Source organism: Megalobrama amblycephala, linkage group LG16, assembly GCF_018812025.1.
Source record: "Megalobrama amblycephala isolate DHTTF-2021 linkage group LG16, ASM1881202v1, whole genome shotgun sequence".
Classification (NCBI taxonomy): Eukaryota; Metazoa; Chordata; class Actinopteri; order Cypriniformes; family Xenocyprididae; genus Megalobrama; species Megalobrama amblycephala.
In genome coordinates, this window is record NC_063059.1 from 2,999,014 (window position 1) to 3,017,335 (window position 18,322).

At 36.2% G+C, this 18,322-nt stretch overlaps 1 protein-coding gene across 1 annotated transcript; it reads left to right on the top strand.

Annotated features, from left to right (window-relative positions):
* The first annotated feature begins 1,320 nt into the window (after nucleotides 1-1,320).
* meis3 (myeloid ecotropic viral integration site 3) lies at nucleotides 1,321-17,045 on the top strand. Its single transcript, XM_048161904.1, has 14 exons — nucleotides 1,321-2,135; nucleotides 2,379-2,530; nucleotides 2,892-2,978; nucleotides 5,646-5,785; nucleotides 7,799-7,973; nucleotides 8,111-8,161; nucleotides 8,245-8,295; nucleotides 8,922-9,071; nucleotides 11,318-11,426; nucleotides 11,608-11,753; nucleotides 13,562-13,638; nucleotides 13,908-13,966; nucleotides 14,096-14,182; nucleotides 16,561-17,045. The coding sequence occupies exons 3-14, from the start codon at nucleotides 2,967-2,969 to the stop codon at nucleotides 16,749-16,751; spliced, it is 1,248 nt and encodes a 415-aa protein (XP_048017861.1). The 5' UTR covers nucleotides 1,321-2,135; nucleotides 2,379-2,530; nucleotides 2,892-2,966; the 3' UTR covers nucleotides 16,752-17,045.
* The last annotated feature ends 1,277 nt before the right edge of the window (nucleotides 17,046-18,322 follow it).

The following is an 18,322-nucleotide window of genomic DNA, read 5'->3' on the forward strand; positions in this document are numbered from 1 at the left end:
AGCGCCGCGGTGATTGAAGTCCTGACCGCCTGTTGAGGGCTCGCCCAGCGGGAGAGGAGTTCAGGGGACGTATGGAATAATTATTATGTTATTTAAGGGTGATTTACAACACAAGACCACGTTTGGTCCGCCGTAGAACTGTGTTTTCCCGTTACAGGTTGCTCTAAATGATTGTTATGCTGCTTGGCTACATATTAAAAGCCGATTGTTCACACGTACGCGGTGCTTAAAATGTTATTTAATAGCTTTTGAAGCAGTAAAACAATTATCAAACAAAAGAAAAGCAATTGTTTTGGGCATACCGCAAGTAATGATTTGTATAAAAACATAAAACACGTGACAACTTGCAATGAAAAATAGCTTGGCTTGAGAAAACCCTTTTAAACTTCATTTAGCAATTTACCATTTGTCTTAATGTGGTTTTATTAAGTGTTTAGTCCATCTGACAGATTCTCCATATAAGGGCTAGCCCTCAAATTTAAGACAGTCATAAATAAGAGGAACATATTGCTGTAATTTGCCCTGCAATTAAAACAATTACATGGCTGTTATTTATTATAGTAAGTTAAGTTGGCACAATTGTCAGTTAGTGTTATCAGCTGATTGGTAGGCTACTTGACTGCATTTGTCTCATTTCTTTTCTATTTTCTACAGCATAAAATGGTGTACAATGGCTCACAAAACTGTTCTGACACTTAACAGAGAAAAAAAGCCATTATTTCACATAACAAAACGTCCAACCAAGTGGCATTGATTTTAAAGGAAGATCACAGTTGGTGTTAAACTGTACAGATATAAAGAGGATACCTGCACTCTAAAAATGCTGGGTTAAAAACAACCCAAGTTGGGTTAAATATGGACAAATCCAGCAGTTGGGTTAAATGTTTGACCCAACCAGCTGGACAGTTTTATTTAACCCAACTATTGTTTAAAAATTACTATATGGCTGTCTTAAAATGAACCCAAAATAGGTTAGAAATTAAAACTCAGACACATAATTAGAGGCAACAATAATAATCAAAAGATTAATATTTATTAATAAGCAATTTAATAAATGTTTGTTGTTTAATTATTATTTCTTAAAATTATTTATAAATGTTCATTTCCAACATATTTTGGGTTCATTTTAAGCCAGCCATATAGTCATTTTTAAACAATAGTTGAGTTAAATAAAACTGTCCAGCTGGTTGGGTCAAACATTTAACCCAACTGCTTGGTTTGTCCATTTTTAACCCAATTTGGGTTATTTTTAACCCAGCATTTTTTAGTGTGGAAATGGTTTACAATTTATTTATTTATTTTTTGCTTTAGTCTGTAAAAGTATTTTTTTGAATATTAATTTGTTTTAATTTTTAATACCAACACCATTAACCCCTTCCCCCAATCTGTATTTCATTGTAAGCATTTAAATACAACAACAACAACAACACAAAATGTATAGAATGTGAAACATTTTATTTTAAAACTGCAAACAATTTGTAATTTATTATTGTGATTTTACAATACCTCAGTCTAATAATCTCTTTATATTTTTACATAGACACTGACAACTTATACTGTCCCCTCAATTTATTCCCTCAAGCACATTTTAAAGTGGTTAAACTAACAACTCACACTGTGTTACAGCTCAATAAACAATGCTGACTATTAGTAATTAAAAAAACACTGTCACACTTTACCATCTATTAAAAAGAAGACATAGAAATTATGTGGCTATTTTGACACATTCTGGTTATCAAACTTAAGTGGAACATATACTTAACCTGTACAACAACTCTAGTTAGTTTGTTAGGACAGATGGGAATTAATGCGTCTTCATTTATCCAACATCACATTGGCACCAGTTGTTAAATATGCAAAAATGACTCAAAAAAGTCAAGTTAGTTCTGAGAAAATGTCTTTCATTTGTTTGCAGAAGCCATTTGCTTATATTTTCGAATTCAATACATTTTAAAATAAGTCTGCAAATACTTTTTGGGGCCACTCTTTATGAATGTGGTGGTCCTGTGTGTAGCATATATGACGCGTTTGGAGAATAACGCATGTGTGTGAGCTGCTCCAGACAGTGTTGCACATTATAGCCCACAATAATCAGACAAAATGATTCTACACCGGAATAGCGATGATGAAACTCGGTAAGCACGGTGTGTGTGTGTGATAGAGAGAAAGAGGAAGAGACAGCGTCCTTCACATAAAACGAAAGGCTCTGCGTTTGTAATGCGCGAGCGTGCGTATGTGTGTGTGTGTGTGTGTGTGTGTGTGTGTTTGTAATGCGCGAGCGTGTGTGATAAGGAGGTGGGGGTGAGAGACCCCGTTGTGTTTTGACCCCCTCAACAACTCCCAGTCTCCATCTCCCTCTCTCTCTCTCCGGTTTAAAGCTCCATCGCTCATCGTGGAGAGACGCATTTGAGCTCAACGCGTCGCTTCATGGACATCGATAGCGCGAAAAGGACGCGACATCATCTCAAACGCGCCGCTAACGCTGGATACTCGGCCCACTTCACGCTTCTGCTGCTCCAGTGTTTTTAAGGTGGGGTATCTTTACGCCTTCTCATCATATCCTAGTAGCCTATATTCATAACACAACCCAGTTTACAGAACCATAACATTTACGCGGATGTAATCATTTGTTATGGATGTAATTCGCGTTCCTCGTTCACTCTAGAGCAGTAACACTTGCTCTGTTATTTTGGTGGATACTTTTAAAGTGTAAATAAGCAATCTTATCCACTACTCTCAAAGGCTATGATGTGCTTGCATTTATTTTATGATGTGCCCAAAATCTCAAATGCTTTTGGACTAGAATATGAACATGGTATCAGTGCATGTTTATGTTCCAGTGCATGCTCAGGTTGTAACATATATTTTTTTTAATGCTTTATTTCTTGTAGAGAGTGTGTCTCATCTGCCGGTCTGGTGTGTGTTGTCCTCCGTCAGTGAGTGTGTGAGCTCGGCTTCCGTATCGCATGGAGAAGAGGGTAGGTCCTGTGTTTTCCCTTTATTTTCCAGATCCATTTTCCTGCTATTTTGATGCAAAAATGTAGAGTTTGATGCTGTAGTGTGGATGTTAGAAACCAATAAAGTGACACACAAGCATAACTAAAGAGAGTTGTGCAAGTCTAAAATACAAAAAAAAGTTACTTCTTATTTGTCAGTTGTTAGATTTTTGATAATAACTTACAATATTAATTTGTAAATATTATTCTATTATGCAGTGCTTAATAGATTATTTCATGTGCATTCAAATTAGTCATTAAACTTTCATTTATACATTTTCATGTAGCTAGGTTTATATGTATTTGGAAGACAGTTGAGTTTACAAAGGTGCTGCTTATACACTCAGTTTATGCTTATTGAAATCATTTACTTGTATGCATTAATGTAACGAAAGGCAGAAATCAGATGGAGTAGAGTAGGAAATACAGGCCCTAGAAAGGCAGATGAAGTCGGTAAGTAGGTCAACTTTTGTGCTACAGTGAGCGGCCAAATGGAAATTCTTCTTGTGTTCTGTGTCTTCTTAGAAATGGTAGTTATAAGATCCGGTTAATTTGGCATCAGTCTATTAAATCTCAAACATAAGCTCTTATATCTGTCCCTGCGACCACACTAATCATTTTTACTGGTAAATTCCACAAAAAAATATAATGGGTTTACGTATATTTTATATGATGTTCTATATCACGCTCATTCTGAATCTTCAAGTTTATTTATTTAGAAAAAGCAATGAATAGAAAAAGCAGCATACATAATTTAATTACGTACATACTGTACATATATATATATATATATATGTGTGTGTGTGTGTGTGTGTGTGTGTGTGTGTGTGATCCTGGACCACAAAATCAGTCATAAGTTGCACGGGTATATTTGTAGCAATAGCCAACAATACATTGTATGGGTCAAAATTATCAATTTTTCTTTTATGCCAAAAATCATTAGGATATTAAGATCATGTTCCATGAAGATATTTTGTAAATTTCCTACCGTAAATATATCAAAAATGTATTTTTGTGAGTGGATATGCATTGCTAAGGACTTCATTTGGACAAGTTTAAAGGAGATTTTCTCAATATTTTGATTTTTTTGCAACCTCAGATTCCAGATTTTCAAATAGTTGCATCTCTGCCAAATATTGTGCTATCCTAACAAACCATACATCAATGGAAAGCTTTTGTATAAATATATTATTTATTTATATGATGTATAAATCTCAATTTCAAAAAATTTAATTGTCCATTATGACTGGTTATGTGGTCCGTGGTCCAGGGTCTCTCACACACACACACACACACACATACACATATATATATATATATATATATATATATATATATATATAGTTTTTATATTTAATTATATTGAGTTGGTTTGAAACTGACACTGCAATGCTTGTAATTGTTACTTAATAGTTTGTCTATAATACTTTCATTATTTACACTAACAGTCATTATTAAAATATGTACATCAGAGTTTGATGATATTTCCGTCAAAAGACAGAAAAATCATCCAACTCTGGTTCTCCAATTTTTATATATGAATGTATTTAATCTACTTATAATGTCTGTCAGTGACTTAAATTGAATGAAACTTATTATAAAGTGTTACCAGCATTGCATAAACCATTTATCAAATTTAATGCTTTGCGTGTTTAACCGCTTCTTGTTTGCTCATAGATGGTTGTATCGCATTTGCTGCAGTAATGAAGACTGATGTGACTTTGAATTTGCATTCTTACGTTGTCCATCTTCATAATAGGCCTACTTATTATCATTTGAGCTCAAAATGTCTTTTTTAAATTTTTGGTTAATTAATTTTATTATGAGCGTTGGTAGCAGCCAGCACACTAATTATTAGTTTCACATATATAATATGTATTTCATAACAGCATGGACATATTTTTAAAGACTGTGAAACCCAAAATAGCTTTCTCTGTTTGCAACTTCAAAAATTAATCCAAATGAAATCGGTGTTAATGTAGTGCGCTAAAAAGGTTTTCATGGAGAGTAAGAATAATGAGCATAAGAATATATATGCATCAGAAAAGCCTGATTATTAACAAAGGCCTCACTTTTTTTGTTAAAAAGTACTTTGTAGAGGTTATGGCTTTCATTATGTAATGTTATTAGTATCTGAATAATAGTTGAGCAGTCATTGTAAATGGTTCAAATGAATTTTATAGATTTTTTTCTGATTATTGATTACTCTGAAAGCTGTTATGTTGTTTTTCTGATCATATATCTGACTGCAGCATTAATAAGTAAGTTCACTTTAAAACCCACATAATTAGTATTTAAAAATGAAGTCTGGATGACTTTATGTAATTGTATGTAAGGCTGTTAATTATAAATCAGTTGGAAAGTTTTTTCTTTGGAGTTTATGTCCCTGGGTGAATGTTGCTTGGCACTCTGAAAAATCACACATCAAAGCCTCTCCGCAACCAGTGTTTATTAAGGAGGAGATACAATTAGCAGCGACTTCAAACAGCCTCCCGCTAGCTCACATACTCAGCTGTACTGTCAATGCTGTATATACTCATAAATCATAACAGATTCCCCCCACATACAGCACAGATCATACTAACATAAGGCTGAATTAGGCAATGTCTTATCTTTAAATTTTTTCTTATCCTGTCTCTCCGTATCTAGTATGAGGAGTTGGTGCAGTACCCAGGCTCTGACGCCATGCCTGTGGGAGGCTACCGGGACGTCATGAGGTCACTTCCTCCGCCTCACTATGGCCACACTGTGCCTGACTCCCTGAAACACCACCGGGACCAGATCTACGGGTGAGAGTCTGGTTACTTTAACCATCTGTTTCCTCCCACAAAACATGTATGAGCGCTGCGTGTGTAAATATATATTGCGCCCAAGTCCTGGGTTGTTTTTATGGATTTGTAATTATGGCATCATGCAAGTTCAAGTGATTTTGCTTAGAAAAAATACACAATTAGACTAGGTTTAAATAATCTTTTTAATTTTTTCACATGAGGCCTATTTTTAGGTCAAAACAAAACGTGTATAGACAGGTATATTTCTTTCTCATTTTTATTTGCTGATGAAGACAGGAAGCATTTTAGTGCAAGGACAACAAAATGACTAGGTGAACGTGTGCATTAGGTGTTAGTTGATGTCATTTATCTATGTATTTTACTATTCAAGTGCTTCCACTGAGAACGATAAATATTTGTTATCACATAAACTGACAAAATGTAGTATTTTCAGGCAAGCTGTTCTTCAACAGTACACACAATGTTTACAATTCACACAATACTTTATTGTAGTTAGTAGAAATTTCATATTTTGTTCAGTTATAGCTCCACTAACAGATGCAATACCACCACTTTTTTTAATGTTTCCTCAGAGTGGGCGATAAATAAGTGTCAAATTGGTGAAAATATCTCATTTCGTTTAGGAGTTATAGACATGTATATATGAGTACATAAAAATGACCCATGCATGATTTTGATTGCACTTTTTTGCCACTTAATATCAGAATTTTGGCATTTGGACTTCAACATATAGCCAACGACCTATGTTTTCGAATTTCCTATGGAGGTTTCTGAAATCTAAGAGACGACTCTTGAAAATAAGTCAACCACATCAAAAGTTATGACCATGTGAATATTTGATTTCACCACTAGGTGGTGCTGTCTCAAAACTTCTCAGGCTCCTTCAGGGTATTGTGCTGATGACCCATACTGAGTTTATTAATGATACGCAAATGTGTAAAAAAAAATACAGCATTTTGCTACAAAATGCAAAATGGCCGACATGGTAAAATTGGATATCATTCGACTTGGCATGCTTCCTTGAATCTAACAAGACAAGTTTTATCATTTTTGGCCAAACTGTTATGAGTTATAAGCAAAAATAGCCATTTTTGCCATCTCCAGACCAGTAGGTGGCACTGTGCCGAAACGCAGCATGTAGCCTCAGGTCATGCTTGTGATGACGTACAAAGTTTGGTCTGAATACTGAGATACAGCCTCGCGTCCAATTTGGCATGCTCTTCTTTGAATTTGTTTGTGCGTTATTCAAGAATTGTTGGGTTTATCAAAAAACTTTTGATAACTTTTTGCCAGTACAGACTGAAGATGATCTGATTTGATTTTCATGAAAATTGGAGCAACCATCTAGGAGACAAGGTTGTATTGAGCCAAGAAATCAGAGGGAAAAACTATTGTTTCTAACCCTTATGGTTCAAAAGTTATTAGCATAAACATGTGTGAAAATTTGGACAAGTGGTGGCGCTAGAGAGTTTGATCTAGAGACACCAAATTTGCTGTAGTTAATGTTGGGACTGTCCTCTATCAGTGTGCCAAATTTCATATCTTTCCCACAAGCGGTTCTATGGGCTGCCATAGACTCCCTGAGTTGAAGAAGAAGAAGAAGAATAACGCCAGCAGATACAATAGGTGCCATCACACCTTCGGTGCGTGGCCCCTAAATACTGTTTTCAGACAGGTTTTCCAAACACTCCCATTGGTCAGACAAACAGCGTCAAACTCAAACCATTGGTTGAGCCAGTGTTGCTGTGTTGGGCTACTCAAACAAACAACAATGCTTCAAATTCACGTTAGAGCCATTTTAATTCCAGTTTTTGGGGATGTCAGCCTACAAATAGTTTACTTATAGTTGTCTATCCACATTAATCTGAAATAGGAGAAAGGATATAATATCAAACCCTTCAGAAAAGCCTGAGTAATTATGGCAATTTGTGCTCATCACATAAAATCAATCATTCGTAGGCAGCATTGGCGGCGTTGTCTCACTCGGAGCATATGTGTGTTGATTTGCAGTCATCCGCTGTTTCCACTCCTGGCTCTGGTATTTGAAAAGTGTGAGCTTGCCACTTGCTCACCACGAGACTCCACCTCCATGTCAAGCTCCGCCCACCTCCTCGGCATGACCAATCACAGCGACGTCTGCTCCTCTGAATCGTTCAATGACGATATCGCAGCCTTCGCCAAACAAGTGAGTAACACGAGCCAATCACATTGAAGCCAGACGCACACTAGAAGACGAAGTCACGCTGCATATTTACTCTCATGACTTTTATGATCGAGCATCAAAGCCAGGAGCTAATGATGTTTTTCTGTGAATTATTTTAGATTCGATCAGAGAAACCCATCTTTTCATCAAATCCAGAACTGGATAATCTGGTAAGATATACATAAGCTTTAAAAATCAACGGCTTCATGTAATTTTGCAAAGGGTGTAACCATTTTTAACCATATGATCACAGATGATCCAGGCCATTCAAGTTCTACGGTTTCATCTATTAGAGCTAGAAAAGGTATGTTTTGTTCCCTTATTACATGATGAGTGTTTTTAAACATTAAAGCAATATGGTGATGATACAGTGATAAAGTGATGGTATCAGATGAGAATAATATGGTATTTTAATATATTATCAGTACTGATGATTACAGTGATATTCAGATAGTACTCTAAAATACATCAAAGAATATCATTATATTATTATGGTACATGTTGTAAAAATCATGGCATTTTCATAACACATGACCAACAACTTTACCTTGATACCATGTCAGAAAATCTCATCATACCATAGTTACTTTTGTAATTTTATTTACTGTGTGATTTTTCTTAAATGAAAATCCTGTTATCATTTACTCACCTCGTGTCATTAATAAACCCCTGTGATTTTTTATCCTTTTTTTTTCATCTTTTTTTATGATTTTTATTTCATAATTTAATGATATCCTCCATGAAATCTCATTCACACTTCCCCATATTCAAATGTGGCATTTCAAAATGTGTCATGACACCAAACAGATGGACGTCTCTTCTCTGTACCCTCAGCTTTTATTGTATATGAAAAAGCATCATATACATTCTTCCAGAATGAATGGATTTTTAGCTGTCAATGAGTCTGACATCTTGACTTTTCTCTGATAGGTTCATGACCTCTGTGATAATTTCTGTCATCGCTACATCACCTGTCTCAAGGGCAAGATGCCCACTGATTTGGTGCTGGAGGATCGGGAGGGAGGATCCAAATCTGACATGGAAGATTTCACTGGTTCTTGCACCAATCTGTCAGAACAAGTGAGTCAGTAGACATTTGACACAAAAAAGGGAGCTAGTTGTTCAAAGTCCCTTTCAAGGAAAGTCTGTTCAGTCGTGGCCATATTTGCAATGCCTCCAGGCAGCTATATTGGGCATCCAAATCCAAGTCCTATCTATTTGAATGGGGGAAACCTGAAATCCCCCCCCCTAAAAAAACCCTCACAATTAAATAACATATTTCAAATCTGAAATGTACAGAAGAGGATTAGGGCCAAGAAATAATAAAAAAATAAAACAATAAAACCATCTCGATATTAAAGTTGTTAAATTTCGAGAAAAAACTCGTTAAATTTCAAGAAAAAAGTTGAGATAAAATGTTGAGAATAAACTCGTTAAATTACGAGAAAAAAACTTGTTAAATTTCAAGAAAAAAGTCGAGATAAAATGTTGAGAATAAACTCGTTAAATTACGACATTTTATCTCGACTTTTTTCTTGAAATTTAACGACATTTTTCTCATAATTTAACGAATTTGTTCTCGTAATTTAACGACTTTTTTCTCGTAATTTAATGACTTTATTCTCAACATTTTATCGACTTTTTTCTCGAAATTTAACGAGTTTTTTTCTCGTAATTTAACGACTTTTTTCTCATAATTTAATGAGTTTATTCTCAATATTTTATCTCGATTTTCTCGAAATTTAACGACATTTTTCTCATAATTTAACGAATTTGTTCTCAACATTTTATCTCGACTTTCTCGAAATTTAACGACATTTTTCTCATAATTTAACGAATTTGCTCTCAACATTTTATCTCGACTTTCTCGAAATTTAACGACATTTTTCTCATAATTTAACGAATTTGTTCTCGTAATTTAACGACTTTTTTCTCGTAATTTAATGACTTTATTCTCAACATTTTATCGACTTTTTTCTCGAAATTTAACGAGTTTTTTTCTCGTAATTTAACGACTTTTTTCTCATAATTTAATGAGTTTATTCTCAATATTTTATCTCGACTTTCTCGAAATTTAACGACATTTTTCTCATAATTTAACGAATTTGTTCTCAACATTTTATCTCGACTTTCTCGAAATTTAACGACATTTTTCTCATAATTTAACAGATTTGTTCTCGTAATTTAACGAGTTTTTTCTCGTAATTTAATGGCTTTATTCTCAACATTTTATCTCGACTTTTTTCTCAAAATTTAACGAGTTTTTTTCTCGTAATTTAACAAGTTTATTCTCAACATTTTATCTCGACTTTTTTCTTGAAATTTAACGCGTTTTTTCTCGTAATTTAATGAGTTTATTCTCAACATTTTATCTCGACCTTTTTCTCGAAATTTAACAACTTTAATCTCGAGATTTTTTATTTTTTTATTATTGCTTGGCCCTAATCCTCTTCCGTAGAAATTAACTGTTCCGTAAATGTTGTTTCTTATGCTCAAACAGCATAAGAAACAACAACCTACTGTGAGCTACGAGGTTGATAATTGATGATATTTGCTTTTGCTGAAGCCATCAGTCCATATTATTTTAGCTTATTTTTAAAATAATCGTGTTTAACAGTGGCATTCCTGGTGAAAAACTACATTACCCATGATGCTGTACAGAAAATTACACTAATCAGAGTCGAAAAAAAGCAACACACTCCACCCACTCATATGAAGCACTGAATTATGTAATCTAGTCGATCTCTCTACATTCTCAAAAAAAAAAAAAATATATATATATATATATATATATGCATATTTTGCAATAAACTTAATATATATTGTTTTTATACATATAATCAACATTTGTAAATGAGTAGTTCGATTATATTTTGCCATCGTTTTTTATTTGATTATGCTGTTTGCAATGCTTCATGGGATTGCAGTTCTTTCCCTCACTAAAACTGTTAAGTACACAGTCTTGTACCTTTGCCTTTTTGTCCAATTTTCAAAAACATTTTTGCTTCAGATCAAACTTTGTAGTGTTGTGATTCACCTCATAGCTGATTGGCTTGGTTAATGGCGTATAACTCTTTAACGAAGACTATTTTAAAATCCCTATTGGAAAATTAATTTAAAAAAATACTTTCGGATGCGATGACTTTATCAATCAGCGATTGGCTCTTTTATTTAGAAGGCGGGACTTATTCCCCTATATTGGCGTTGCAGTTTCTCCCATTGATAAGTAATATGAGTGCACCGTCTTTCGATATCTAAAATCTTTGGTTGTTTCCTTTTATTGGGTGTGTGCGTCTGACTGACTGCGTCTGTCTCTCCTGATCTAGAATCAGTCTTGGTTGCGTGACCCAGATGACTGTGTGTCGACCCCCTTGGGCACCCCCAGCGCCTCCTGTGGCCTCACCTCACACAGCGTGGAGAACTGCAGCGATGCCGGTACCCATCATTTTACACACAATCAAGTACTGTTTATACTGCATACATAATCTTTTGTGAATTGTGTAAACTAAACGCAGTGGTATTCTATAATGTTGCATGTTTAATTCAATGATTGGCGTCCTGTTATCGGTCCAATCTAACGAGATGTTTCATTGTGCTTTGTGTTGTGCCGTGTCAGGAGATGGGTTGGATGGAAGCGTGGCGTCGCCCAGCACAGGAGAAGAAGATGAAACGGACAGAGACAGACGAAACAACAAGAAAAGAGGAATCTTTCCCAAAGTTGCAACGAACATTATGAGAGCATGGCTCTTTCAGCACCTGTCGGTAAGTTAAAAACAAACATTTTTCTTTTTGTGTTCCTTGGAGAAAAAATTATCAACATACAGGTTTGGAATGACATGAGGAAAATATGAAGTTATTAAGAGTGAACTCTTTTTTGATGAAAGATTTATTGTGATAATAACATGTAGTAAATAGGGGTGTAACGGTACATGCACTTGTCCTGAACCGTCACGGTACAGACATCACGGTTCGGTGCATACAGTCAGACGATGAATACAGTCAGCCACAGTTGATCCACACTCCAATCCAGAAGGGGGCGCACGCGGTAATGCAACACTGTTTGCTAACTGCCACAACAGGAAAAAAGAGCAAAAAAAAAAGAGACGATCGATGCACCATCCCAAAACAAATCTTCAGATGGCACACAAGAGCTTGATGGGAGAAACAAAGCTTTTTAAAGCTTCAATCAATTGAACGAATTGCTTCGCAAAGTGATTCACTGTTTCGAAACGCCACACGCTAGTGACCCCTGCTGGTCAGAACAGTGTAAATGCTACAAAAACTCAGGCCATACATTCATCAAAACACCTAAACCCATTGCAAAAAGTAAAATCTATCAAATACAATTAACTAATCATCTAATATCATTTCATTAAATATTAAGTGTCTGTATGATGTATGTTCTTTCATCAATTTCCAAGGCTTGTTTTGTTTGTTCCATGGATGGCTCATCTAAACAGGCCAATAAGAGACTATTAACTACTATTATTCCTTTTAATTATACTATTGTCTCATTAAAACGTGTACAAATGTATAAAACTGAGCAGAGATCAGGTAAAACCCATAGACACTTGTTGAATGATTTGCCGCTAGGGGGCGATCTCAGTGCCAACCAGTGGTGAACCATTGAAATTTCTAAAGCAGTTATGACGTAACAAAGCCTCGTTTACTGAAATCACGTGACTGGCAGTTTCGAAAGCGCCCATCACTAATACGTTGAGATTCAGTTTATTTTTTGTGACGCACTCCACAAACTTCACGTAAAGGAAACTGGGACAGCAGAAAGTGGCATCCTTTTTGTTTTCTTTATTTTACAAAAACAAAATGTTTTGTTTTTATTGCGAGTGTACACAAATAAAGTAGACCCTTTATAGTTTCAAATTATGTCTTACTCTTATCTGTATCAGCAAGAGGGGCAACAGAAGAAAGCTAGAGAAAAAGAAGTGATAAAGGTTTTGAAAAGGAGTAACAAAAATGGACGACTTTATTGGCCATATCAAGTTAATATCTGTGAAATATGAATTTATGAGCTCTTTGATGGTTAATATTGCATAGCTGAACGCAGCTGAAATGAGCAAAGCTTTTGCAGATGTAGTAATGAGCATATGGTAATTGCCAACTAATGATGCATCTATCATTACAAATGGCAGAATATCCAGACGTTACTAAGAATAACAAGAATAAAAATAATAATGCAGGTAACAAAGGGACTTGACTGAATAAAGATATATTTAATCAAGTCTCCAAGTGTAACAAACAACCAGTGTTGAGGAACATGTTTATATAAAGTTACATTATTTCATTAATTTACATTGTTGCAAACATATTTTTCAGTAAATAGATTAAATATTTAGTCATTTGTACTATTTACTAAGTATGCATTACTTGCTAGAAAAATTCATTGTAACTAAAGAAAGAATATTTACATACTTTTTACTTTTAAAAAGTATGTAAATATGTAACCCCCAGCACTGCCTATAACAATGCCGCTGTCTATTTTTGTGCACTCACAAAGGTCACACCACTAACCTAGGCTTAATTGCATTACAAAACCTTTTGTCCTCTCTCAGCATCCGTACCCATCTGAAGAACAGAAGAAACAGCTCTCCCAAGACACGGGTCTCACCATACTGCAGGTCAACAACTGGTTAGTAATCGCTCTCTTTCACTAATTATCAACCTGCCGTTATTTTGGCATATTTGCAATAATGTGTCATTTATAATATAAATGCTTGTTTTTTTTGTATTTACATTTTTGTTCCGCATTTTTAGCTACTGTAAAATGGACTCAAATATTTTATTGACATTAAATGCTAGAGTTAAATTGTGGTTCTCTGGTCAGCTATTGTTGCATTGATTAAAATAATTTGTTCCTGTTGTTCTGGTCGTGTGTTTGATCCTTCTGTCCGCACTCAGGTTTATAAATGCCAGACGCAGAATAGTCCAGCCAATGATTGACCAATCAAATCGCTCAGGTAAAATTAAATACTGCGTTTGTGTATCTATGGCTTGTTTTACATTCTGATTGTATAGTAAATGAACATTCGTGGCTCTCTGCACTGAATAACACATATTTTTGTGTGTGTGTGTGTGTGTGTTTTTAGGCCAGAGTGCTCCGTACAGTCCGGAGGGGGCGGCTCTAGGAGGATATGGGCTAGATGCTCAGTCTCATTTAGGTCTTAGGACAGCAGGTGAGAGCTGCTTCTGTAAACTACTCAGTATATATTATCTCAGTTTTTATAAGTAATCATCACCCTAAATACACCACCAAAACATTCCTCTGAGAACATTTTTATCCAGCCATAGTTAAAGGGGACCTATTATGGCCCTTTATACAAGATGTAATATAAATGTGTCTGTGAAGTTTCAGCTAAAAGTACCCCACAGATCATTTAGATACCATGTTGTACCTATTTTTGAGTGCAAGCAAAAACATGCTGTTTTCATGCATGTGCCTTTATGCAAATGCAAATGAGCTGCTGTTAAACTAATTTCTCTATTACGTTTTTTATTATGCTTTATAAAACGGTTAGTTCCTGTCCTTGATTCTGATTGGTCAATAGCTATTTTATTCACGATAAACCCAACAGTTCTGTGTATCACTACACAACACCCTTAGCAACCTCTCTTAGCAACATAAACTGTTCTCAGTTGATATTGTTCATTGAAGCTTACTGTATTATGTAGAAGAGTATTGTGAGAAAGAGATCGAGTGAGCGAGTTTATTACCTGCATTCAGATTTAGCATTTTCCTTCAGGTCAGTCCTATAAAAAATCAGTTTAAATGTCCGATGTATTATCCTGTCCTTTTAACAGTTAAGGGGTTTTCCCATGACTGACAGCGCTAGTCAAAGCATTTGTCAGTTGTGTCTTCTTCCGTTTTCACAACAATTCAGTATTTTCAATATAAAAGTCTTCACTACTGACTGACACACTCGTAAAGACAGTCTTTGCTGCCATCTAATGGCGTAATAATGTAACTTCTGTTGCTGTTCACGGTCAGGGACTAGTTTTTCTGGCGGAAGGAAGGCTTTAGTGAAAGTTTACTTCATGAAAGTTGCATTGATACATATTTTTGGCTTTAATATTTGTATTGTGTGGTAATCATTTTATAAAAGCAATAAGGTACTCGAGGCTAGTGCTGTATTGTGAATAAGTCACTCCACATCGTGTCGTGCCTAACAACGCCCTTCAGCCGCGACTTATTCATGATACAGCACTAGCCTCGAGTACATTATTGCTTACTAAACTGTCAAATACACACAAGGTTATGTCAAAAACACAAAGTTCACAGATAAACTCGGTTATGTCTGTGAACGTAAACGCAGTGAAATCACAGGGAAATCGTTGTGAACGCAGGGAAATCGCATGTGTATATTAGATCTGTGGAGCATTCAAAATGAATCCACTGCGTTCAGCGGCTCTGGAGTAAATGAAGACTGTTATGTTCAATCCAACAACAAAATCTCAATTGCTTACCAGAGTTTCTTGTCACTCTGACATTGAGATGTGTACAAATCACTCAGGGCGGAGTCTATGCTAATACAGCAGAGTCCTTCAGCAGTTTTGGGCGGGGCCTGAGCAATGAGACGTCACATTGCACAGAAATTCAAAACGGCTTGTTCTATGAGACTGATTAGGGTTTTATGGGGATTAAAGGGTTAGTTCATGAAAATGAAATGAAAATTCTGTCATTTATTACTCACCCTCATGTCGTTCTACACCCATAAGACCTTCGTTCATCTTCAGAACACAAATTAAGATATTTTTGAAGAAATCCGAGAGGTATATGATTCATCCATAGACAGCAATATAATCAATACTTTCAAGGTCCAGAAAGGTACTAAAGACATCGTTAAAACAGTCATGTGACACACAAAAAAAACAAAAATAATGACTTTAATCAACAATATCTTCTCTTCTGTGTTATTCTCATGCATTGTTTACGTCCAGCGCTTCCAGGTTCAACATCAGAGCGCTGACTCATTATTGGCCGGCTCCTGCGTCAATATCACACACATGCATCGTGCTGCTCACATGATCAGCTTTGGCCAATACTAAGCCGGCGTTCAGACATAAACACAGTCTTCACTGTGCTTACTGCGTCACCTGCGTAAGGATAATGACAGGGAAGAGAAGAGACTGTTGAATAAAGTCGTTATTTTTGTTTTGTTTTTGCACACAAAAAGTATTCTCATCTCTTCATAACATTAAGGTTGATCCACTGCAGTCACATGACTGTTTTAACGATGTCTTTAGTACCTTTCTGGACCTTGAAAGTGTTGATTATATTGCTGTCTATAGATGAGTCATATACCTCTCGGATTTCAACAAAAATATCTTAATTTGTGTTCTGAAGATGAATTAAAGTCTTACAGGTGTGGAACGACATGAGGGTGAGTAATTAATGACAGAAATTTTCATTTTTGGGTGAACCCTTTCAAAAAAGCATTTGGTTGGGTGTTTAATGTTTTGGTTGTGTCTGAACATTTCCTTTCTAAGACTAGGCTGATATACCTGTTCTCAGTATTGGCTTTCGTTGACTCTTTCTCTCTTTCTCCACTGTCAGGACTTCAGGGAATGCCGTCCCTGCCCACAGATTACCCCGGGGCCCTTCTGTCCCAGCCGGGATACTCCCACGCTGGCCCATCCTTGCACCCCTACCCCGGCCCCCACACTGCCATGCTGCTCCATCCACCGCCCCACAGCCACCCCGCCGAACCCCTCATAGGACAAGGCCTTGACATTCACGCCCACTAACCGAGAGCGGAGCAGGGGAGGGTGCGCTGAAAACGGGACGGAAGGGTACATTGACTTTGCAGTACCGCACCAAACCTTCAGGGCATCACCGCAGTCCACACATAATGACTCTGAGAATGTCTTAAATGCACTGACCTGGCATCATATAAATGTATCAATGTCCATTTTATGCACTCAGCTCCCATGTCAAATGCCTGACAGACTTGTTACATTCCTTACATACATTACTCTCTGATCTGCTCATGACAATGCTCTGAATGCACTGTACCCAATACATCTAACTGCTAGTTTTAATGCACATTGCAGCGTTTGACTGAATATACCCATGTCTTCCTATGGCCTTAAGGGTGAGCTGAAATCTCCCTTAATCCAACACGAAGGCCTTCATTGCCTTTCTTGCCTTGCCTCCGAAAACCCTCTCGAGGAGCACAAATGGAAAACCACAGTATATACCTCCTCAGTCAGGACCCAAGAAAAGCATATCAAAACGTCCTGAAATAGAGATGAACTTTTGCACCAAATCCGTATTACCTATCAACTGCTGAACATGCATAAAGGATTAGTTCACTTCAGAATTAAAATTTCCTGATAATTTACTCTCCTCCATGTCATCCAAGATGTTCATGTCTTTCTTTCTTCAGTGGAAAAGAAATGAAGGTGTTTTAGGAAACCATTCCAGGATTTTTCTCCATATAGTGGACTTCACTGGGGTTCAACGGGTTGAAGGTCCAAATGTCAGTTTCAGAAAGAGCTATACATGATCCCAGACGAGGAATAAGAGTCTTATCTAGAGAAACCATCGGCCATTTTCTTAAAAAAAATAAAAATTATATACTTTTTAACCACAAATGCTCATCTTGCACTGCTCTGTGATGCGCCACGCATGACGTCATCATGTTGGAAAGGTCACACGTGACGTAAAGCAACGATGTCGGACAATTTTGAAGTTGGAGGAGAAAATTTGAGTTTTTCGCCTACCGCAGTACTTCCGCCTACGTCACGTGTGACCTTTCCAACGTGATTATGTAATGTGTGGCGCATCACAGAGCAGTGCAAGATGAGCATTTGTGGTTAAAACGTATATAATTTTTATTTTTTTAGAAAATGAGCGATGGTTTCTCTAGATGAGACTCTTATTCCTCGTCTGGGATCATGTAGAGCTCTTTGAAGCTGCACTGAAACTGACATTTGGACCTTCAACCCGTTGAACCCCAGTGAAGTCCACTATATGGAGAAAAATCCTGGAATAATTTCCTCAAAAACCTTCATTTCTTTTCCACTGAAGAAAGAAAGACATGAACATCTTGGATGACATGGAGGAGAGTGAATTATCAGGAAATTCTTTTAATAAAATGAAAGGGTGAAGCTCATGAAACATGACCAGGGTCTCATTTCACCCCAAAATCAAAAGAAAAGAAAAAAAGATTTTGCACAAAAAACCCTATTTAGACAAAACGAAGATTACTTTTTCAAATGATTAAGAATCATTTTGCATATTGATATTATTATCAAAACAAATAATCATGATTTTCTTGGAATTATTGGACTTTATGTCTTTTGATTTGAGGGGT